The sequence below is a fragment of the Rhodnius prolixus genome, unplaced genomic scaffold (assembly GCF_049639745.1).
Source record: "Rhodnius prolixus isolate KJV_2025 unplaced genomic scaffold, Rpr scaffold_2, whole genome shotgun sequence".
Taxonomy (NCBI): domain Eukaryota; kingdom Metazoa; phylum Arthropoda; class Insecta; order Hemiptera; family Reduviidae; genus Rhodnius; species Rhodnius prolixus.
Window position 1 is genome coordinate 53,366,731 of NW_027411592.1, and position 24,241 is coordinate 53,390,971.

Consider the following 24,241-nt stretch of genomic DNA (forward strand, 5'->3'; position numbering starts at 1 on the left):
ATCTCCACAAATTACCCTCTCACTAAATTGTATACTGTTCAATTTATATGCAACAATAAAAACTTATAAAGCATAACTAATGATTTACATCGTTAAACAATATATTTAGCTACTTTACAAAACAAAATATATAAAATATGAACATGTAGATTGGCTATTAATGACGTGTTATTAAATATTTATTTTTAGCATTTTTTTTTATTTAATTTAATATTCTTTCTTTATTGTGTTTTTAAGTTTTGAGTGGTGATGATAAATTTGACTCTTGAGCTAACATTTCAGTGGAAATTCTTTGATTTATTTATGGGAAAGTCGTTTCCAGGATTATTTTTGTAACTGAGATCACAATAAATACGGCCTCGAAATTCAAAAACTGAATAATCACTTTCTTCTAACCGCTACCTCATGGTTTTTAAGAGAATTTTTAGTTTGGTTCCCTAATAATTTAACTATAAGAGTATCAGTTTAAGTAAAAATTCTGGCACTATTGATTGTACATCATGTACACTTTTAAATACCGACAAAATAAAATAAATTTGTATTTGTAGATTTGATGCTGATTTAAGAAAGGTAACTGCTAGAAGGAATGTGAAGGAAGTGTTATTTTTGTGTGTTTTTAGAAGTGGAAATGATACCACTTGGGTAACACCTAAGAGGATGGTTTAAATCAATATTTATTGGGAGATAAAATGAAGGAGAGATAAATAAGGAAATCCATGGAATAACATGAGTTGTAGGTAAAATGTGTCAATACACAAAAACAAATTTACTAAAAAGAGAGGCAGTGAGGGAACTATACGCGGCATGCTGCCTCCTTCCCTTGTATAAACGTGTGGAGCTACAAACTTCTGAGGAATTGGCACAGATCTGGGGATGATGTGAAGGCGGTTGTGATTTTAGCTCTAATAAAAAGGAAAATGGAAAACGATCCAATCTTATTTGATTAACTAGCTAGCTACCTACTGTAACTTTGTTTTTTTTTAACCCAACTTAGCAATCAGATTAAGGGCCATGGTTGCACTAAATTTTGTTAATCTGGCATCGATAAATTTAACAATTCAAATTATCAAAAACAAAATTAATCAAAATTATTTTGCCCTCTCCGAAAAATTTATTTATAGCATCAGATATAAGAAAGATTTCATGTTTTAGTTATAAGATTCACAAGATAGCACTGATTATACTATCTCAAGAAAAAAAGAGTTAGGAGCAGATGTTTTTGAAAAGAAGTATGTCTGGAAAAGGTAAATACCACCAGACAACCTAGTTTTTTGCTATAAAAATACAAACATGAATTTCAAGGGCATCATTATTTAATGGCGCAAAGTCTAACTGTCTGGTAAACAGGAACTTTGCCAACTAGGCGTCTTGTGTTTCATAGAATTTGGTAGGTTTTATATTTTTATTTTATTTTTACTATTTTCGGCCCATATTTAAAGCTGTGTTACTTACATGATTGCAAAAATTATTTTTAAAATCAAAGTAGCTCGCTTTATTCTCATTGCGAGTTTCCTCAATTCATCTTTATTTTATTTTATTTTTTTGACAAGCTGAATGCGTATGCGTGTTCTTTATCTTATGGCTATTACTTTAAGATTTGTACTTCCGACATAATCTTCGGATAAGTTTAAGCTGCACATCCAATTGGAAGGTGCAAGATTCATGAATGGCAAAAAGGAAGGATGAAAAGTACAAAGCAGAAAGTTTAACAACTTGTGTGAAAGCAAATCTATCGGAAGCAAGAATAGTTACACAGGCGTTTAACTAAGTTCAAACTTACTAATAAATTTACGATCACTAAACTTCTGGCACAAACGTAGAAATTTCACATAAAATATTACTAAAATTTTTAAGTGTACTGTGAAGTTTGGTAACGTTTAACTTTCTTACTTTTGATAGATTTTCAAAGAGAAAAAAACTTTGTTTGCCTGCGCTCCGTGTAGAGAGAACTATGAACGTTTTTCCCAAAGAAGGGCAAAAAAAAGAAAAAAGTTTATCATCTTTCGGTTAGAAAAAGGGAAATTCACGAGGAGGTTATTTGCAATAACTGTTAAGTTAACTACTAATACCCGCAATACTTACGTGCACTGCTTTTTAATGCAGACGGCCTACGTTCTTTAATCAATGTTAAAGCAGCAAGAATGTGCATTTATTTTTTTTTTTTTTAAAGCTTTTTGCTAGATTATATTTTTATTAGGTGAGCATTTTTTCTAAACTTAAAATTTTTAAGGATTGCGATCAATAAATATAATAATTGGAAAACTATAATTTTTGCTGACGAAACTGATGGTAATCTAAGATAACTTAAGACTGAAACCTCACATATCCATTCCTTTCCCATTCTGTTATAAGAGACGTTCACAGTACAATGATCCAATCCTTCTTTTACTTACAGCATCTTTGCATTTAAACTTGATCTTTAAGAAATTTTCTAATGTGAATACAACAGCTATTTCCTATTCTTTGAATGGAAAAGGATTTTCTCATAGGAAATGATTGTGACGACAAAAGAAAAATTCTTCAAAGCTTAAAAGCTTGATGCAAAGATGGAGGAATAACTGAACAGGATTTTCTTGGAGAATTTACAAATAAGAAGTTAAAACAAAATTGAATATTTTTTTGAGGAAATGGCAAAAAATAAAAATAAATAAATAAACCTGATCGAAAACTAAATTAAAAACTTCATAAATCCTACAACTTTGGCTTACTGCGTATAGCAACAGCTATGGGCAATAGTTGTAGCTAGAAGGTACATATAGAATTGATAATAAATAAGATGAGCGCTGTTGAGTTTGAATAGATAAAGGGATTGTTTGGAAGAAACAGCAGCATCTGATGCAGATCGTCTGAGGCTGCTTGTGACTGCCGTTCCTCTTCTTTGCCCAAGAACTTCTCTTAAATATTGATCAGTTGTTTTGCTTCATCCCAAATAAATATTTATGCTCGATTGAGGGGGAGAAAACGATCTTCCAGTCTGGGTATTCTTCTAAGTCCTTCAAACTTTTCTTTCTCTCTTCAATTTAAATTTATTTAAAAAAAATCAAACAAAATTTTACTAAACTTTTGTGACACTATGCCTTTAAATGGTAAGGAGTAGAATAGAAGGGTGGAAAGGAGGATGTGAACAGAGAGAGCCAGAGAGGATGTGAAGTGGGCACATTTGCCCCACTAAAATAAAAGAGAATAATAGAAAAATGAAGTGCCTGTGACCTAGTAAAATGATTTGAAATGTAAATTACGCTATTATTTTTTAGTAGACATATTTTTTTACATTTCTATAAAAAAGGTAATGAATGAATGGGTAGATACAGTTATTTAAATATGAAAGGTTTCATTGACAAGGTTAATATTACCAAATAAATTTTAGTTTATGTTGGAATTCAATGATTTTGTTACATTTCGGTAACAAAAGGAGATATAAACGTTTGAAATTTGTTGGATTTTGGAATCCTCTAAAATTTAACTTCAATATCTCCAGAACATCGCAATTTGTACCAGTTTTACACCTAACTTTTCTCGACATTTCGGTAAAGAAATCAGAGAACTGTGATAATTTACGTTTGTGATAAGGTGAAAAGTGATATAATCGGTTGAAATTTCACGGAATTCGTAATGAATTTGAAAACGTCAAAAATTTATGTTATTTATGCAGCTAACTTTCTCTACATTTCGGTAAAGAAATACATTTTTTTTATTTTTTATTTTTAATGTCCGCCATTGATTATTTTTCGCGAACCACTAACCAGCAACTCGCGTACCACCGGTTGGGAAACGATGTTCTAAAGGGAAATTTTCATTGCAATTCATGATTCCGCTGCGTAGATAGTGCTCACATTATCTATTATAGTACTGTGCTTTTGTAATTGTAGAACAGTGCCTCACATTAACTAACTATAATAGATATGCAGTAAATGCTATATCGCATCTACAACTCATACCGTCATTCACTACCGTAAATTAATTTTGTCTTATGCTAATTCTGGTAGAAATGTTTTCCTAACAGATCATTCCAAAAATGTATAATGCAATTATTCATTTTCTATTGGTACCTTTTTTTTTTGTGGTATCCCTCGTAAAAACAGTCTATTTCTGACAATCCATGCCCTGCCACAGTTAAGAGAGATCAAACTATAGCTCATGTCCATATCGTGTAGCATAAGGACTCCTTCTAATGTTATAACCATTCCCTGGAACTATTTCCCCAACTTACTCCCTTTCAATGCTCTTTCTCAATATTCAAAAGAAAGTTCATCCAAATTAAGAGAGGATTTTAGGTTATATTCCCCTTCACCAAGACCTGGTGAATTTAATTGCGAAAAATCAATAGCAAGAAATAACTGTTGCTTATTTACATTAGGAATTCACATGAATGTTCTGAGGATGATTTCTCAAAATTGAGGAAAAGAGCCCCTCCAGGAAAGTTCTAGAAAGAGAAGAGAGATAGTAATCAGCGAAAACTACTCAACAGTGCCCTTGGCTCCGCATTCATTTCGCTAACGCCTTCCTTTCTACTATTTGAAAAATAGTAGCCGAAATTTCAAAGTTCTGGCGGCTCTCTAGAAAAATCATTAGGATCCCCCAAGAAAGGGCGTCCTCGGCCACCCCAAAATTTCCTAAGCCTACAATCCACAAGAAAGGCAACCAGAAAAATGATAAGTAGAGTCTGTAACAAGGATACAACACTGTTTCTATGTCGAGAGGATCATATACGACCTACGTATAAAGATGGTATTGAGACTTAAAAATAATACTGAGGCACTCCAAAAACTCAATTTGAAAAGGAAATGATTTTGTTCCTTTACTTGATCTTTATAGAAATTCAACGAATGTTCTCTCTTCAGTCAATCTACCTAATATAACGATCTTGCTGAAAAGTTTCATTAAGGCTTGATACACCAAATTAATACAAAATTTAATAAAATTGACGCATATTTGCTCTGACAAGTTTTAGAAGAAGACGAATATTTAGAGAAGACTGTTTGTTCTGTAACTCCATGTCTAATGTCTAAAACCCTTTCAAAGTTCACGGCAAAGCACGTTTACTACAACTGGGAAAATTTTCAAATCGAATCCTCTACATGTCAGATTAATAATGTTACTAAAAGCTGAACAAATGTCCAAATCAGATTGCGTTTAGAAAAGAAAAATATCTTGTACAAAAATGGACATCATACAAAGATCAGATATTAGATCTTTAACAGAAATAGAATGCAATGAGTATTAAAAGCTACAGTAGTATTTCACAACAAGAACATTGTATTGTCTGCAAGTATTTAATCTACTTCAGCATTGAATTATATTTAATTGCAGAAAATTTCACGTTTGCCAACTTGAAATGTAAAGAAAATCCAACAAATTAGTAATAACAATCTGTCACATTTTGTTGCCGTATATAACAACAAACTAGTCATTGGTAGATTTCCAGCTTCCTCGATCTGTTAAAAGAGCTACAGATGAAAATATATACATATACATAATTAGGATCTAATATTTTAATATTAGTTTTTCAATTGTCGATCATATTAAGGGAATTTTATTGCAGCTATAGTTTTTGATATGCTTCGCACATTTTCCCTTACAATTCCTTTTATGAATGCTTTATTTATTTTTTTTAAGATTTAAAAAATTAAATTTATGAATTTCGGAGAATATTTTATTTGCTGGATTAAAAAAAAAACACTGCTTAGTTATTATAGCAAGGCAGTGCATATCGTGAACTAAATAAATCGACATTCACAAAGTCTAATGTGCATTCTATCTAATAACATTATAAAATTTAATACCAACATAATTTGTTTTGCTTACTTAGTGAACTTTTCTTATTCTTCTACGTGCACTGAAAACTGGTTTGTCAGTTGCAGATCTTGAAAATACGTCTCTTTCTGTATGTCATAGATTTTGGCATGGATGGGTGGTTTCATCAAAAGCTGATTTAATTCACAGATGTGCTACGTCAGGATAATGATCAATGTCCTTCATTCGTTCCTGTTTATTAAAAATAAATACAATAGCGAATATTAATTTTTTTTTGTAGACTAGTTACCCCATCTCCAGCCATACTAATCCAAAAATTAAGACTCAAAAATCAATTATTAAAGCGATACTAGATGTTGAACACAAGATTCGAATTAAAAGTAAAAATAAATGAGATAAGAAATTAAAATTATCATTTTGGACGATCCTATTTTTAGCAAGACAGTTATTACAGCAAGTTCATAACAACTGCACCAAACAATTCTAATTTTTCACTTGCTAATTATACACTTCTCATAAATTTATTCACATTATAAATAACTTCTTAGGGAAGGGATTAAGCTCAGACGGCTTTATGCATTTATTTTTGTGAGCAAATTTCGGTTCGAGACCAGCAAACTGCCTACCTTTAGGACTTGCCTCGTCTAAGAAACCTCTTATTTTAGTGAGATCGATAGCCCACAATACTACATTTTATCTGTTGTAAATTATGTGTTTAGGCAGCGTTTACTAAACCCATGAACATCGTGATTTGTGCGTTTATGTCTATCAGAAATAAAATAAGACACGCATGCCAGAACACATGTCAGACTAACCACTACTGCTCTCACTCCCCTCTTCGCAATCATATACTCACACACTTTACCCCACAAATCACTGTTGTCTGTTGGTTTATTTTTATACGAAACAAGAATAACTGTAGAAGAATATATAGATAAAAAAAAAAGAACAAGTGATACTTTTGTTTCATATTTCCCTGCTCTCACGAGTCCGTTTAGGACTTCTTTTCTTTTAAACAAACGTAACTCATGACACCTATTTCCGGTTGTCTGGCCATACTTAATGACAATAGAAAAATAACTTGAAATTCTCACGTGGTAACTTCAATCAAGAATCACTAGTGATAGGAGGATGTTATGTTTGGAGGGAAACGAGAAATAAAACGGAGTCAATCCCTCTTTTAGTGTCTTATCACAGGAAAGTCATCGACCACCACCATTGAGACTTCTCTAGAAATTCAGAGGTCTTTTAATGTTAAATTATGTTGTATTCATTTTATTTAGGATCAATACTGAATGCATTAATAGTGGTCTTTATCTTTGAGGCAAATCCGATAATAGGTCTCAATTTTCCTACGTAGTTTTTATTAATAAATTTCTACTCAAACAATAAAAAATAATAATTTTTTTTTTTATTGTCAATTATTAGAAGAAAATGTATAACATAAAACCTAGAAGGAATATAAACCCTTTTCCCTTTCACCCAAATAACAAAAAACAAATTTAAAGGGAAACATTAGTTTAGGAGTAAAAGAGAAAAGTTGACTGTGTGATAGTAAACTACCGGGGTCACTGACCGCATTGACAATAGCACGTCTACTTTTCTAACCCCACACAGGGAAAGCCTCTTCAGTTTTTCTTATCATTTGCGCATGCTTACTGTACTACATTCATTTAAATTATCTTAAAATTAAAGAAGCAAAAAAATAATTGCTGCTCCTATTTTATGGTTAAGTTTTATTTATGTTGGAATAAAAAGTGATATTTTGCTAATTTTCAATATTTACTTTTCTATGCACCACTTTTACGCCAGTAAAAGAAGCTAAACTACATATTCAAGATTTTCAAAAAGATTTAATGAAATAGATTTTGTTTTTTCAAGAGTCGTGGAATCAGTTTAGTTAAAAAACGATATAGCTTATCTTGTTTACAGAAACTATATCTTGCTATGACAGATTTTCTTGCTATTATAGTATTAACGTGGAAAATTAAACGCGTCACAACCAACTAATTAAAGGGAAGTAGGTAATAATAGTAAGGATTTATGTGTCACAATACCTATCGTCATTAGACTCCTTGTTTGCTCCAAGCCGGGAAAGTGCAATGAACAATTTTTCTTCCTCACAATATAATCTCCTCAGAAAACGCCTTTGGAACTGAGATTTCCTTTATTTCTTCGAAGTGAAGTCGTAGATTTCTCTTTCAATAATCAACGAGAATACCTACTAATCAATCATCTCTAAAAATTCAAATAAAACAAAAACTGATAACCCCTTTTTAAAATTTATAAAATTAACACAATTAACAGTAATGTAGGGCGAATAAAATATCAGCTTTTGCAACAATAGCATCAGAGTTATTCCAGTAACCATGCTTAAGGTTTGCTTGGAAAAAGGATGAAAAAAAAAAAACTACAAACCTGGACGTTTATTGATGATATGGGCTATTGTGAGGACGATAATAAAAGAGAAGTCAGGACTAAGTGGATCTATTTTCACGAAAAGCTACATCACCTCAATGGAACAGAATGGAAAATGTTTGTATCCTGCCTAATGAGACAATGGATAAAAAATGGAACGTTCTACTAGTATAAAATACTACTGCTATAAAATAGTACTGCTTACATCACAAATTATTGAACACATTCTCCTTATCTGCTAATGGGTGCACTTACTCTGAGATACAATGAGATTATAATCAGTAAAATTAACTTACCTAGATTTGAAAGGTACAATTACCATTCCACAGCGAACTATCGCATCTAGTATCATCGCAGAACTGATAACGGTCAATTAATCTCCTTATAAACAACATATTGACTGATATTGTATATCCTCTTAACCATCGTGAAAATTAAGCTGAGCATTTCTCTCATGTTTGTGACGCAATCTTCAGGGTTTTTTTTAAGCAACTGTTACATAAAAATAAAGTTCCGTAAATATATTTTATATTTATTATAACATGATCTAAAAGATACGTAAAGAAACCTAATATCATTTCGAATAATTCATTTGTTATTTATTTATTAATTTTAATTAACAAAGTTTATTTCTTTTACAAACCGCTCCTTAGCTTAATAAATTGCGTTCCTTGTACAGTGAAAAGGATGTAATAGTAAGTGAATGGTACCAGAAATTCAGGTGCGTGCTACACCCACCCTCCCGTAGTATCAATAGTCAAGAGCAGAGAGGCACGCCCTGTAGACTACTTGTGTAACATTTATAAACTGATATGCCACACCTCGATATTACAAATCTGGCCACTTTATTAAATAACTGGGTAATTTAGATACTTATGTACGAATGTTAGCAATATTTTCAACAAAACGTATATATATCGACTTAAGATTTATGAATGCAAGTTGTTTGCTACTCCCCAGTTCTTACATAAACTCAGCAGCATAAATAACGAACTCAGTCAAAAAAGAATTTGGCTAGTTTTACGATGTAATTACTTAATTGTTAATTACTGTCAATTAGAAATGTTTATCTTAAAAAGACCATGTCAACTTAATTAAATTAACCATTTTTAATTTCTGTTAATTAATGCAATTACTTTATCAAACCGAATCCTCCCAAAGAAATGTGAACCGTTGGGATATTTGTTATGGATATTAAAAGAAAGAAACAAAAAAATCCTCAAAATTTTACCTTCTGCATATACATATTACATTTCTGTAAAAATAATACATTTTAGAATAAATGTTTTTTTGAAGAAAAAAATAATAATTCATTAAAATGGGAATAAGTGGCCTTCAACACCAAAGAAGGTAGAAAAGTATAAACTCAATAAGCCACTGAGTGGGTTACTTTCTCCTCTTTTAGAATTAGAAAAAATTAAAATATTTCTTAAATATTAAAGAAGTATTTCTACTATTTCGAAAACTCAAAATAGTTATAAACAAAAAATTACTAGCACCAGCTGTACTAATTATTATTTGCGCCCTGTAATAATGGCAACAGATTTTGGATTCAATAAATTTTTGATAAGTTGAAAATGTGAAGAGCGGGATATTATGGTTGATTGATAATATCAATGAATTCTTTAGTCTATTTAAAGAAAGGAAATTAAAACATACGAGTTGAAAAAGATATTTATAGAATGCAGTGTAGTTGCTGCATAAAATAAACATATTCTTTCTCACTAAATATTTAACCTCTCTTTTAATATCTATCAAATAATAAAAAAGATTAACACTCTCTCTTTTAATATCTGAGCTCATGCACAAATTATAAACATTGTAACTGATTTATCCTCAGAATGATGAAGTTAGGAAAGTTCACAACGTTTACTTATGTTAATTATTTTGACTTACTCAGTTTTCAATAAGAAACAAATACTTCAACTATGGCTCTTGGTTTTATATAATGATTTTTCCAGTTAGTTGATTTCAGATGGGGTCACTCACAGATTAATCTGAAACAATAGTTGATTTCAATAATAATAATTAAATAAATAAATTTAAATCTTCATTAAAGACTTAGTTCTTCACAAACAACAATATCTTCTCCTTTTTTTACGGCAATCTTAAGATGAAAAGGATTACAATCATTTTTTTCACCAATAATAATTATTTAAATAAGTATAAAACGCTATTTTATCGCTAGTTTACGCTTTAGTGCATGAAAATAAACCGCATAATCATTCATAACAAAAGAATAGGCATTCAATCATAGATTCATTTACTTACAGCCATCTAAACAATTGTATGCCTTTAAATTATTAATGTTAATTTGAATACTTATTTACTTTCAAGCTCTTTCATTTTTTATTACTATCAACCATGTTTAGACTACGTCCTCTGAAACATCAGTTTATTTGCGCTTTTTCTATGTTTATTCATTCAGAATTTGTAAAACTAAAACTAGTAAAATTGCTTCTTTTTTTTTTTAACGCTATTTAAGTTATTTATTCAAATTTAAAGAAAACATAATCATTCTTACATAAATAATTCAAGTTAAGGATCATGAGTGAAATTCTGCCATCAATCGGTTAATCCATAGGCTTTCTTAATGCTACCGGGGTAGAATTGAAAGAACACGACTCTCGACGGGTGTAATATTTATCATTCCATAAATAAGAAATATTAAATGGCAATAAGATATATTAAATCTAAGCAGAAAATCACTTAGAATCTTTCAGACTAGTCTCCTTGTGCGGTTCGACAGGTAACCCTCCAACAAGCACAATCACCTACCTGTGCTTAGTCTCGGCAGATTATATATATAGAAACATTTGTCGATATTGCAAGTACCTCGTAGGAAACACGAGAAAAACTGCCTCACCACTCGAGAGTGCCTCATCTTTTAAACAGAAACAGTTGAGATGGCTAAATCAGAAACATAATAATGCTTGTAACTCAACCTCCAAGTATTAAGGCGGCAATTGTTTAACTAAAATATTATTTACATAGTTAAAATATTTTCATTCCTTCAATTTCTCTCTAAAAATAAAATTTATCCCACATACATCTCAATGATGCATTTTCTAATCTAGTAAGTTGGCCTTTAACCTTTTAGTATTTTCCAAATTCCCAAGGTGGGGCTGTCCCAGTGAGGGAGGAAGTTACGCGCAGGCGCTTGACCTGGCAGCGAGCCGAGAGATCCATGATGGGGCTGCAGTGACGCCCTAGCCCTCTTACCGTGATATATTTTCTTTGATTCTATTTATTTCTAATTTAAAGAGAAATCTATAAATACAGATTCTGTCGGTGAGGCAATTGTTGCATATCTATTTTTATACACAAACTAGCAGCCTGCTTGTAAAACTAATTCACCTGGTTTGATCTACTAATATGTGAATTCTTACTGTAGAATCTTTCCATTTTTTTTGTTTTTTAATGCAATGCTGATCAAACGTTCAGAATCGTTTAATAAAAAACGACGCTTCACTCATAGCTCTTTTTACTTTTCTAACACTTACAGTCCCTTTAAACACAATGCAGTGGTGGAAGAAACGACGTCAGGTGTTCGTAATAGGGAGTGCCAAACATCCCCTCGTACTCAAGCAATACTCATTGTGTGCAGGTCGTTCTGCAAGCGGGGCCGAGAACGAAGAAGAAGTCGAACGAGATGATATCAAGACCCATCACCATCAACCAAATAATAATCCAGCGAAAACGACCTTTAACGAAGGTAAGTAATTTCTTCTTTTTTTTATCCTAATTTTTATGTAGTGTAACATAACGTAACCTTCCCTAAGGACACGCGACAATCAGCTGACTACACATGACCTATTATATCTGAAATTAAGTATTAGAGATTATTACAATGGTTAAATGATTACTTGTCTTTTTTAGTTTAAACATAATTTTAGTATTATATTTGTATTTATATTTTTATAAATAATATGCAACTAATATCTATATTCTTTTTAGTAAAAACCGTTCCTTAACTGGCACAAATCCAGGAGCCACTTTCAATGTAGTAAAACATCTAAGAATGGAATTATACTTTTTTTTTTAAATTAGGCAATAGAATCCAAATATATAAAATTATTCCATGCCAAGTTAAATTTTCATTGTTCATCCCTTCATGCTCCGTTGTTTAAAATCCAACAATTCTTTCAAGAATTTCAAAAATTCAAAATTGTGTCAAACATTTACTTGATTTGTTGTAGGAAACGTTTGAGAAAAAAAAATAAATAAATAGAACGGTTAATATATGTACATCACCAGTTTTTAACCGTGTATGTACATAACATATATTCGAAAAAAAAAATGATCAAGTCCGCAGACTCAAGAGATCTACAGCATCTCCGATATTTATCTAGATTTGTAAATAACAAGTAGTGCTTCAGCGGGGAAGAATTGGCTAGTTTACTACGCCACTCGACCAATGGCTTCCAATGCTATTAGCATAACACAAATTCCAACCGTTAATTCAGACAATGGGAAGCGGCCCCTAATCATGTTTAAAAAGCCTAAAGTTTTCCTACTTTAAATGTCTAAGCCCTCAACCCTGTAAGCGTCACTTCACTATAACCGTTTCTTCCACTAATGTATTGGGCATATCTTGTCATTATCTTACTAGAAAACCATAAAATGCTTGTGCTTCTACATTGGAAACACGATTTACTGTCTTTTGAGAAGCACAAGTGTCCTTTTGGAGATGACCTAATTTTTGAAGAAAACTGAGTTCGCCTCTTTTTACGTTATCCAAGCAAAACAACTACTTGCCTCAGCAAGCTTTATATGTGAGTGCGAAGGTTCAGTATAATAATTAAGGCTGAGAAACTGGATTATTCAAAGTGTTGCTAAGAAATGCTGAAAAGCTAACACAAATCCATTTAACCCAAACGGAACTTATCGGAACAAATGGAGTAGCTCGAGACATTTTTTTTTTTTTTTTTTTTTTTTTTAGACCGAATCGGCTTTATTTATACCAAATTGGCACTTTTTTTTAGGCACCACCTTAAGAAAAAGATAGTTTAGCAATTCTGGTGATGCAAACATTTACGAAGGGGACAAAACGTGGAACTGTGACAGGACAAGGATAAAAATGGTCAGAAATTCAATATTTTTTTCAAAAAGTACTCCCTATTTTCGGTATAAGAGAATGTAAACAAAAAAAGTGTTCATCATTGATCATATAATATCATTAGAGCAGTTACAAAAAGAGAGACTAGGTTCTAAATATTTTTTTCCCCTGCACAGGGTTTCTTAAAAAAAATATATATCCTAATATTATAGTCATAGTAAGCGAGGGGAACAGAAAGTAACGATAACACGCTCATCTTGTCATAATCTCAAATGATGAACGTCAGGTAAACTACCAGACTGAACATGCAATAATGAAACTTTATTTGTAATAAAGTAGAAACTCTTCTAATCGAAAACTACTTTACGAAGAAAAAGGAGGATCGATCAAGAAGAAAGCACAGGTAGGCTAGTGACGACATTGTGGCGGGGGACTGACGACATCGATCTGCAAAGAGGTCCGACAGAAACTAAGTTGCAACTTATTATTTTAGTTCTCCTTATATATAATTATGTATGTGTTATTTATATATATAATAAATGCTGGCTCTAATTCAAATAATGACATTACCTAATTAACATATTTTGGCGACATTTGCTTTGATGCCGCCACAAACACACAAGGCACAAAACTACTCATGCGATGTACATGCGAGTTAACTTTTCCAAACGGAACAGAGATTATTTTACGAGTAATTGTGCACTGCTTGAGTCAATGTTCACAATTAATGGACAAGCTCAAAATTAGTGTACCTAATTGGAGAAGTTAATTCGCACACTTCTTACGAGACGCCCACTAAAAAGAGAAAGAATTATAAATTAAGGGAATAAAATTGCTGGCAAATGTACAAGCAAACCTAGGATAGCAAAAGTTCACATGTTAAGAAATTGCAGCACATGTCCCCAACCAAATAACAGCATCTGTTACTTCACGTCCATTTAGGGATTTAGGAAAAGATGTTAGGATTTACTGAGTACACTTAGTTTTTGACACTTTTTAGACTGTTAGGAAGTGGCAATAAAGAAATCTTCCCATACTGGAGGATTATTGCGAGGTAAAGGCCAAATTTCTAAATTTGAAGGTAGCAGAAGAAAATTCTAATATTAAACGTTTGTGCTTCGATGGCAAGCACAGTTTTAAAGTTTACGACAGAATACTGAACGAAGGATAGCAATTGTTGCATGCCAAATTCATTGCGCGTGAGTTCATTTAGGATGAAAACGGGATAAAAAGAACCTATTTAGAATCACTAATGCACCAATATTACTGTAGCTTCACTGAACGAAGCAGAATATAATCAAGATTATTTTTTAGACAAAAGGTGTACAAATAGTTGTAATCTATTTTTTTATACCATCTTTCTCACCATCAACCATACTAACAATGTGTCAATCAGACCAGCTCTCAGTCATATCATATTGCCATCCACCGAAGTAAATTGTTACATAAAAAAGAAAATTATTGCTGGATAATAATAATAAAAAAAAGGCAGTTCAATTTGACATAGTTTTAAAAAATAAATATTCCTTCAGACATTAAAACTATTTTTAGTGACTCTTCGTGACCCTAAAAGACTATCTCTAATAACAGAATTCAGAATTGGGTTTTACTTTTTATTGATTTATATTTTGCATATTTAACGAAATGGCTTGCTCGTTAAATGACTAGTTTCTCTTTTATCAATAAATATTCTGTTACCTAAATATTTGTTAATTATATTTCACAATGGCATTATTATTCAATTGCAATGCAGAAATTAATTTTTCTTATTTGCAATTTGTCAATAAATATTAATGTTTTATTCGTTACCGTTATCTACACAAATGATTGATGAAAATTTAAATTAACAAAAAAAAATTGAAGTTTTTGATTAATTTGATCTCTGAGAAATAATATGTAAAGTAAAAAGTAAGCATTGATCCTTTTTGGGATGAGAATAATGTTGGTAAAGCTTTCACGAAGCGTAGCGTATTCGAATTAGGTGATTGATGATGAATCAGATGAAGGGAGTTTGCTGAAAGGATGCTCCAGCCGGGCGGGCATGAGACTGTAGTAGTGATGCCCTACAGCGAAGTCCAATTTAGACTCTGGGTCTAGACATTACTTCAATTCTACATTGCCTCAGCGGCAATTCCTTGCCTCCTCACCCTCTATACGTCTAGCTTTTTTCCACTTTAGAGCGTTCGACATGAAATATTACATTTTCCTCCCTACGCCATCCTATTGCTTAGACGACATCTGGGCAAGAGATATTATAATAAAATACAATAATTCTCTTCTTACATGTTCCAATATGTTTTCTACTTTTTGTACATTTTCCTCATATTACTGGTGCGGTTACAAGAGAATCCTTCAAATACATCATCTGAACTTCCATTGATTCTTCGGGGATGTAAAGCAATATTATTCATGTACACTAATTATTGCCTTGAAGTAAGATACTGTGAGAGATCCTGCTGAAGAGGATGGAAAAGAATAGATACGTGAAATAAATGGGTCAGAAAGAGGAGTCCAAATGTGTGTGCCAATTGTTAATACAATGAAGGGTCGTTATGTACAATTAATTCATTCTGTCTTCTAAAGGTTAAATCCTCCTAGGTCTCAATATTTTTGGTGAAGAAAAAGTCATCTACTTGGAGAGAAGTAAAACTGGTGGGAACTGATGAGTAATGAACAATAAACAATCACATTTAATTGATACCACTTTCTCGGAGGGAGTGAGAGGGGGGATTCTTTAGTCGGCAACATAACTCTAAAATTAATAACATATTTCCTAGTTACTACGGTGGAAATGCCAATGGTAAACAACATATCTTAGCTTTTATCCAGAATTGTGGATTTAACCACATCTTCAATGGAAAATAGCACATCTGTAAACTGTAATTATTGCAGAACATTTCAATCTAATGAACCTTTTTCATTGGGCAGAAATGAGTTTAAATATAATGGAACAATAAAATAGTGAACTCAATCAAAATAAAACTGAAGCTTCATTCGTTCTGGTTGTCATTGCATGGCGTCATTTCATTCATTAGCACGCTCGGTGAGGACTTCGTGTAGTAGTACAATTTCAATATAATCTTGCAATTTTTAAGTGTTTCAGTTAGACTGTCAACCAAAATAACGGATTACCTTTTCAATTAAATTTGATTTTATTGCTGTTATTTTCATTATTATAGTCAATAATTAAGCAAGCAAGGAAAAAAAAGTATTATATTGTGGATGTCAATAACCTTCATGATTGCTATTGCGTGTATGTTGTTTTAATGCGTGTAAACCATAAGTAGGTTGCATGATCGTTTTGTTTGTTTAGAGTCACCTTCACTGTTACATGAAGTTGTTAGTTTTAATTTGAGAAAACATGGTGTTTTTCGTTGTGGAGAGATTAACCAATGTACCTTTGTACTTCGTACTTTTCGCCTCTAATAAAGTGTTTAAAGTACTTGAAGTTTTCCTTTTAGATTCCATTTGCCGAGTCTGAACTCTAACCAAAAAAAAAAAATTGGAAATTTTTTTACTAACACCGGGCCACCGCGGAATCTAAGAAATTCAAATGGCAGAGATGAGCATGATACCAAGTGTAAGGAGGTAGATTCTTGCCCCCATCCTAACATACATGCGAGCTACACAGATTTCTAGGGAGATGTATTAAGTTCGTACACAGAGATTCTGATAAAGATGTAAAAAAAAAGTGGAGTACCGGGAAATAAATAACAGTAATAAAAGAACGAACTCCCTCCTAAAAAGAATGTTGCACAGAGTTGTACATAGTTGCTTAAAATGGGGTCATGTTTAACTTGCAAAAACATAGAAATCTCCTAAAGCTATGTCTCAGCAATATAATGCCTCTGAACAACCGATGGACATTCAAAATATGATGTGTTGCTCATGAAATGTAAAAGGTATTGCTAAAGATTTGGTTATAGGAAAAAGAAGCTTACTAAAAATACACTACCGACAGAGAATTACTAATGGCATATGTGTAATTTAGCTATAAGGTTCGAGCGTCAATTAAATAATAAAATTAGAAAGGTATCTTCCGAATCGCTTGAAAACCGATTGGCTTTTCAACATAAATCGGACAGAGGCTGGCGAAAAATAATGTTACGCAGGATACTTCGCGTAGTGGCAAGTGAATTGAGCCAATTCATTAAATATCCTTTATAGCCATCCAAATAGCTCAATGAACACTTGCTCGAATATTGTTTATTTTATATTGTAAAACTCACAATACACATGGTACTCTCAAATTATAGCATATTTAGGTTCTGTCCATTCATGCTTCCCTCACCTACTTTTATTTCGGTAAAAATATGTAAAAACCATTATAATAAAAGTAAATACCGAACGCAGTATTGATATTGCAGTTTTATCATCATATTTTTTAAATAGATATGTACGAACCATGCACAATAATAAAGCTGCAAATAAAGACAAATCTACTCCAACATTAATTTTAATTAGGTATTTTCTTCTAACTTACGATAAGGCTTTGTAAAGTATTAATTTCTTAATAAGTGTTATTTTTTTAATAAAAAGAAAAAAGTGGTTATCAAACATGTTTTACAAACCAGATGAAACACCTTTAATTGTTTTTTACGATGTTGCGTGTTCTACACAATAGATCCTTATCAAAGCAATTCTAAATTCAACCCACTCCCAGTCTAACCTCAACGTTTATCACATTATTTTATGCAAAACAATAGCCAAGATTATGTTTTAAATTGTTCCTTTAAGCATTAAAATAAACATTAATTAAAAAAAACTTACGTTTAATTTCTGATGGTGAGTAGGTTCTCGAATATGTCCAAGACGGAAGTTGTTAGCCGTCATAAGATAAGCTCATTAAATTACATCGTTAGTCGTACTTCAATTTAAATATTATACCTAGAGCACTTGGTTGATGGATCTGTTTATTGCATGTCAGAAAACCTAAAAAAGTCAACAAAATATTAGGCCACAATATTTTAGGAGATTACTTTCTCTTACTATGAACTTCAAGAATGGATTGGAATCGCGCATATTTCTTATTATGAGTTTTCACCGTAATTACCGATGTTGAGTTCCCGCAAGTACAAAAAATGTGCAGCATGCATTTCTACTACAACAAAAAACAGTAATTTCAAAATTTTCAGTTTTTTCTTGCAAATGGTTCTGATTAACTAGATTACATATTTGAAACATGTTTCCAAAAATCATTTTAGGGGACTCTTGGAGGATTTGGTTACGTTTTTATGCATGGTGTCTGTCATAACACATTTTAAACATTAGCGATCCAAACTAATGAAGAATATAAGTCAGAAGAAATTGCAGTAAGAATTTTTAAAATTGTAATAAGAGGAAGTTTTGTTAGCATTCAAATCAGATTTTTATCACTACATCTCCTTTCTTGCAAAAAACTGAGTTATGGAAAACACTATTGTATAACATCTGGGATTGCCTTCTAACTTTTTCCTCTTACTTTTATCTCATTTGCGATTGGCCAAAATCTTCCATTTATAAAAATCCGAACTTAAACAAACGGCTTTGTAAGAACTTTAAATCTTCCAAAAATATTTATCAAGCACATTGGGCACAACCGTATTCAAATATTGATATACAAATTGAACCGTAGATTTGCTAATTTTATATCTAGTAATTACATTGTTGAAGATAAAAAAATAGTAAAACCTTGTAGGTTTTGTTACTACTTTAATGTGATTAGAATAATAGTTAAAATATGTTGAATATTATTGCGCAATACGCGTCCCACAATTTTTTTTACTAACATTTTTCGTGTGAAACGTACAAAAGACAAGAATATATTTATGTAATAACATGGAAATGATTTGCCTAATAATATTTTGTAATTGTAAAAACATGAATTTTTATCTTGTTCCATTACATGTCTAAAGTTAGTTCAATAATGGATACAAATTTAAATAATGCAAACATACCATCCGAGTTTGTAAATATTAATTATCCTTCAGCCCATTATCACTATTACATAAAGTAATAACGCCGGTTCTGTACAGGAACAAGTCCACAATCTTAACCTAACATCAACATGCAATTATAAGTAAAGGATGTACTTAAAATTTATTATTACATAACAAATAAATTTAATTTTTGTACCATTCAAAGTAGCACTGACAAGATTTAGTTTTATAGTAACAACAGTAATCGTTCAGTCTGATCGGTTCTAAAAGAACTTTAGCAACTTGGTTGGTTCGTACATACAATCTCATGATGGACACCCAGCACAGCTGACATAAAACATTGGCATTACTTGTATAACCGAATTTTATAGATTATATCAACAGAATTGTTTATGGTTAATAACAAAACGTTAAAAACTACTGTGACTACTCAGTAATATTATTACTACAATATAATTAATGAAAACCTGTTTGAAACTATCTCCAAATTTACATGCATATATATATATATATATATATATATATATATATATATATATATATATATATATATATATACGAGGGTCGTTTGAAAAGTCCGTGCAAAGTCAGAGAGATAGCACCACTGGCGCGTATCGAGGTTATGTTTAGTTAGTAGCATCTCTTGGAAGAACACATACCAAGTTTCAGCCAGATCGGTCTATTTCTTTGTGTTTGGCATTCGTTTGAATCGAGGAAGTCGAGTGATTTTCAAAAAATGGACGAAAAAGAATTTCGTATGTTGATTAAACACTACTTTATGAAAGGCAAAACGCCTCAGGAGACTAAAGAGAAGCTTGATAAACATTATGGTGACTCTGCACCTTCGATTAGAACAGTTTATAAGTGGTTTCAAAATTTTCGGAGTGGCCATATGGGCTCAAGTGACGCTGAACGTTCTGGACGCCCTGTTGAGGTTACTACTCCAGAAATCATTGATAAAATCCATGATATGGTGATGGATGACAGGAGAGTGAAGGTGCGTGAGATTGCTAGTGCTGTGGGCATCTCGAATGAACGGGTACATAATATTTTGCATCAACATTTGGACATGACAAAGCTATCCGCAAGATGGGTGCCGCGATTGCTCACGCTTGACCAAAAACGAAATCGTGTGAAGTGTTGCAAGGACGGTTTGCAGCTGTTCCAGAAGAATCCGCAGGACTTTAAGCGTCGTTTCGTCACTGTGGATGAAACATGGATACATCACTACACTCCTGAGACCAAAGAACAATCTAAACAATGGGTTACCAAGGAGGAATCTGCCCCAAAAAAGGCGAAGACCGTTCCTTCGGCCGGAAAGATTATGGCGACTGTCTTTTGGGACAACGCGCCAGCTCACACCTCAGCAGTTGTGGTCGCAAAATTAATGGAAATAGGGTTCCAACTCGTTTCACATCCCCCCTATTCTCCAGACTTGGCTCCCTCGGACTACTATTTGTTCCCCAATATGAAGAAATGGCTGGCGGGATAAAGGTTTTATTCAAACGAGGAGGTGATTGCAGAAACGAATGGCTGTTTTTCAGACTTGGACAAATCCTATTATTCGGAAGGGATCAAGAAACTAGAGCAGCGTTGGATGAAGTGTATAAGCCTAAAAGGAGACTATGTTGAAAAATAAAAAAGGTTTGCCCCAAAAAATTAAGTAGTTTTTATTTTTGCACGGACTTTTCAAACGACCCTCGTATGCACATACATATGTATATATCTCAAAATATACATATACAATAGTATTTACATTTTTTATGCAATTACTTTTGCCCTATAAGTAGTAAAACTTTTGAGGGAATTGTCATCTAATGACAGTTAATTCTGATATTGACTAATTGATTTTTAATCACTTCACTCATTTACGGAAATGCCTAGGTGAGCACATACTTATTGCCACAAACAATTTTTGCGAGAAACTGTCGCTTTAAGATTTTTGCTAATGTAGAATTTAATTACACGACAAATGAATTGGAAATAACTGTTGGTACTAATAAATGCCAACAAAAGCTTATACTATTAAATGAAACAAAAGTTAAAGTAAATTTCACATTATTCATTCTACATATTTATGAAATCTAAATTTAACATGGACAAATATAAACTTTTTTTACCCTACGTCGCTCTAATGGGTGTTAATCAGTTCCATTTCCCATCTCGCAACCTAATATATTGAAGGTCTCTGGTGTTTTATTTGAATTTCGTCAAGTTAGGACATTTTTATTTCAATCCAATCTACTATGTAGTATGTTCATGTGTGAAAATGTCTGCACCTAAGCTAATATTTATATATCTATGTACATACATATATGGTACTGGGTTCTACTCCCAGTTTAGGCCTTGGATTTCATTCAATGGATAATATGAGAAATTCATCGGAAAGTACGTTTACTAGCCGTCGTCTCATTCAACAATAAATTTGGTACTTGGACGAGGCCTTAAAAAGCGGCAAAAATATAATAGGGTTGTTTTCACCAATTTTAAGGAGATGCTTTCCCGTTGTCATCGTAAATTTAGCGGCGAGTGTTTGGTATCTTCTACCCTACAAGGGTGTTCCACACTTTTTCGCCACCTTTGCCATTGCAACCGTTATTCTTTATTTTATCTCAGTTTAGCTTGGAGGAGTTAAAGAGGTTGGATTACTGTACATTACTCGCTTCTTCTTGCATCAGTGTTATTTCTCCACAAACTATCAGAGAAGCCACCCATAATTTTTAATCATAATAGTTTTTAAAGGGAAGACCTCAACCGGAAAATTGGCACCGGTTCTCTAAAAGTGCCCTAAATCGAATTTTCCGGGCAATATGTTAAAAATAACGGTTGTATTTCTACCACATACAATTAGTACTTCGATTAAAAACTAATAATAATGGAGGATCCATTTTCGGGCAAATTTCTAAAATTTAAAAAGTGTCCCGAATCAATAATACTGGTACTCCTGGTTAAAGGATTCTGTGAGATATTTCATGTTAACAAAAAAAAATTAACTTCCTACGATTTTTCGTTTTTGACATACTTGCTTACAAACTTGCATTCGTATAGTCCATTTCTAAACCGTAATTTTGGAAGCAGAGAACCTTATAATAAGCACTTATCGAAGCATGAAAACTTCATATTGAAAATTGTCGCGATCGCATTGTTCCACTTTCTAGGAGATAAGAAAAGTAAAAAAGGAGAACCCTTGCAAGTCATTCCCAATTGAAAAGTAGGGCTGCAGCATTGATGTGTTATGAATGGTGTAATACTGAAATAAGTAATATTTTGTTTTCAGTAGTCAAAGCAGGATTAATTTCTGTTCTGCTATTTCTGTTCTGCTTTTTCTAGTTTACATCGCATTCTTTTCGTTTAAGTATATTAATCCACATGAGTTTTGCGTTGAACCCACAGATTAAGTAGGAAAAAATGAGATATATTAAAAGCAATTAATTTAATTGCACAATTAGAGAAAGATTTGTTTAGTTCTAGATGGTTGCGGAGCCTAGTCCAGACTGTGCGGTCCGCACATTCTTTCCCCCTTTCTGCAAGAATAGAGCTATCTTCCTCTGTCTCAAATTAGCCCACGTTGAACACTGTTTCTTGTGAGGAGAAAAATGTCCTAAAGACTCACACGGAGAAGGCTCCAGCGAGATCTTCACCTCATTGAACCACACTAACAAAATTATAATAGACACTAAATTCTATATTTTAAAATGTTATCTATTGTTCTATAGTAAGTTATATCACTCTTAATGTTTTAAAAACTCCGTTATGAATAACTGTTCCAATAAGAAAAAAAAATGTCTTTGATAAATGTATTCTACATTAAAAATCACCGTTATTTTCATAAACGTTAAACATATCGCCAGTAAGTGACGCTAATATATACGTACTATGTACTTAACCAACAGAATGTTAACGAAGTCAACAGAGAATGCAAATACTGAATGAACAACGGTAAAATAAACTAAAAGAGTAAAAATAAACTACATGTCCCATTCAAAGAACTACTTACGGAGCGATTTCCACTACTAATCTAACAGATAATCTAAAAATAATTGTAAAAAGATATGTTTGTGTTAAGTTATACAAGGAAGTTCACAAATTATGTTTTTGGAATAATCTTATAAGATTAAACTCTAATTGAACATAGTTTAAGGTTCTTCTTTTAATAAATTATAAACTTTTTTCTAATCATTAAGCAGCAAATACCTGATCACTATACAAATGCTTGCAGAACAAAATTATGAAATATTGTATAAAATTATTTTTAAAAAAATTATCAGCAACTCTACAAAAGTACACTTAGTTATTTAAATATTTACGGATTTTGATTTGATACAATCTTCAGATTAAGACAGGCAAATAATACAACTTACTTGTAGGTTGATTCCATAATGACTTCAGTTGCAAAATAATTTTATTTAATTTCGGCTTCTGCAGTTTGTTTACTTTACTTATTCGAACTAGTTAGACAATTTAATCTTCCAACAGTGGCGGTTAGTGCCTAAAAAAATATAGGAGTATCAACATTAAAGCAGGATTAATTTCTGTTCTGCTATTTCTAACGTTGATGCAAAATTTTTATTATGAGGCATTTAGTTCAAGCTTTTTCAACTCACCATTTCTCAATGAGAGAATTCATACGTCTTTCTAACGCAAGAAGAAACCTCTTTCTGTAGCCAAAGTCGCTTCAGAAATCTAATTCGAACCTACTCAAAAAATATTTGACTTTTTTAAAAACTAATTGACTAATTGTCGAAGACCCATATGTAGTGATATAATTCTAATCCTGAATGATGGCCTTATAATTGTACATACCTCACAAAACAATCACAGAATTCCTTAATTCCAATTTCAAAATTGCAGTCACTAAACTAGAGGAATCGTTTACAATCTTAGTCTTACAATCTCCAAGAAAATGAAACGGAGTTTTGCGCTCTCAGTCACATTTCACACAAAAGGCTCCCTTGACTCATTCCAAGGAGATGTTAGCTCAACGGCAATGTCTAATCAGAGAAGAGACCTTTTAGATCATATTTCGTTCTGGCAAGGAGCTAGGTTGTGACATTTTCCCAGTATTTACCCAAATAGTGCCTTTTCAATAGAG

General features: G+C 32.2%; 1 protein-coding gene and 1 long non-coding RNA gene across 22 annotated transcripts in view; one reads left to right on the forward strand and one right to left on the reverse strand.

The window, feature by feature from the left end:
• The window catches only part of LOC141448529 (uncharacterized), a 92,260-nt gene extending 72,767 nt beyond the window's left edge, over window positions 1-19,493 (reverse strand). For 15 of the 19 annotated variants that reach the window (XR_012455100.1, XR_012455116.1, XR_012455117.1 and 12 more), the window contains exons 1-7: window positions 19,346-19,493; window positions 19,168-19,266; window positions 18,002-18,163; window positions 10,069-10,169; window positions 8,469-8,664; window positions 7,812-7,992; window positions 5,806-5,985 (exon numbers count right to left, since the gene is read on the reverse strand). This is a non-coding gene — a long non-coding RNA (uncharacterized lncRNA). Of the gene's footprint in view, window positions 1-5,787; window positions 5,986-7,811; window positions 7,993-8,468; window positions 8,665-10,068; window positions 10,170-18,001; window positions 18,164-19,167; window positions 19,267-19,345 lie in introns of all 19 variants that reach the window. The other 4 variants (XR_012455104.1, XR_012455105.1, XR_012455102.1 and 1 more) reach the window with 4 other exon arrangements.
• The window catches only part of LOC141448520 (uncharacterized), a 119,828-nt gene that overhangs the window by 69,402 nt on the left and 26,185 nt on the right, over window positions 1-24,241 (forward strand). For 2 of the 3 annotated variants that reach the window (XM_074116901.1, XM_074116903.1), the window contains one exon: window positions 11,780-11,887. In XM_074116901.1, coding sequence (XP_073973002.1) covers window positions 11,780-11,887 — 108 coding nt within the window. Of the gene's footprint in view, window positions 1-11,346; window positions 11,464-11,677; window positions 11,888-24,241 lie in introns of those variants that run through there. The other variant, XM_074116902.1, reaches the window with a different exon arrangement.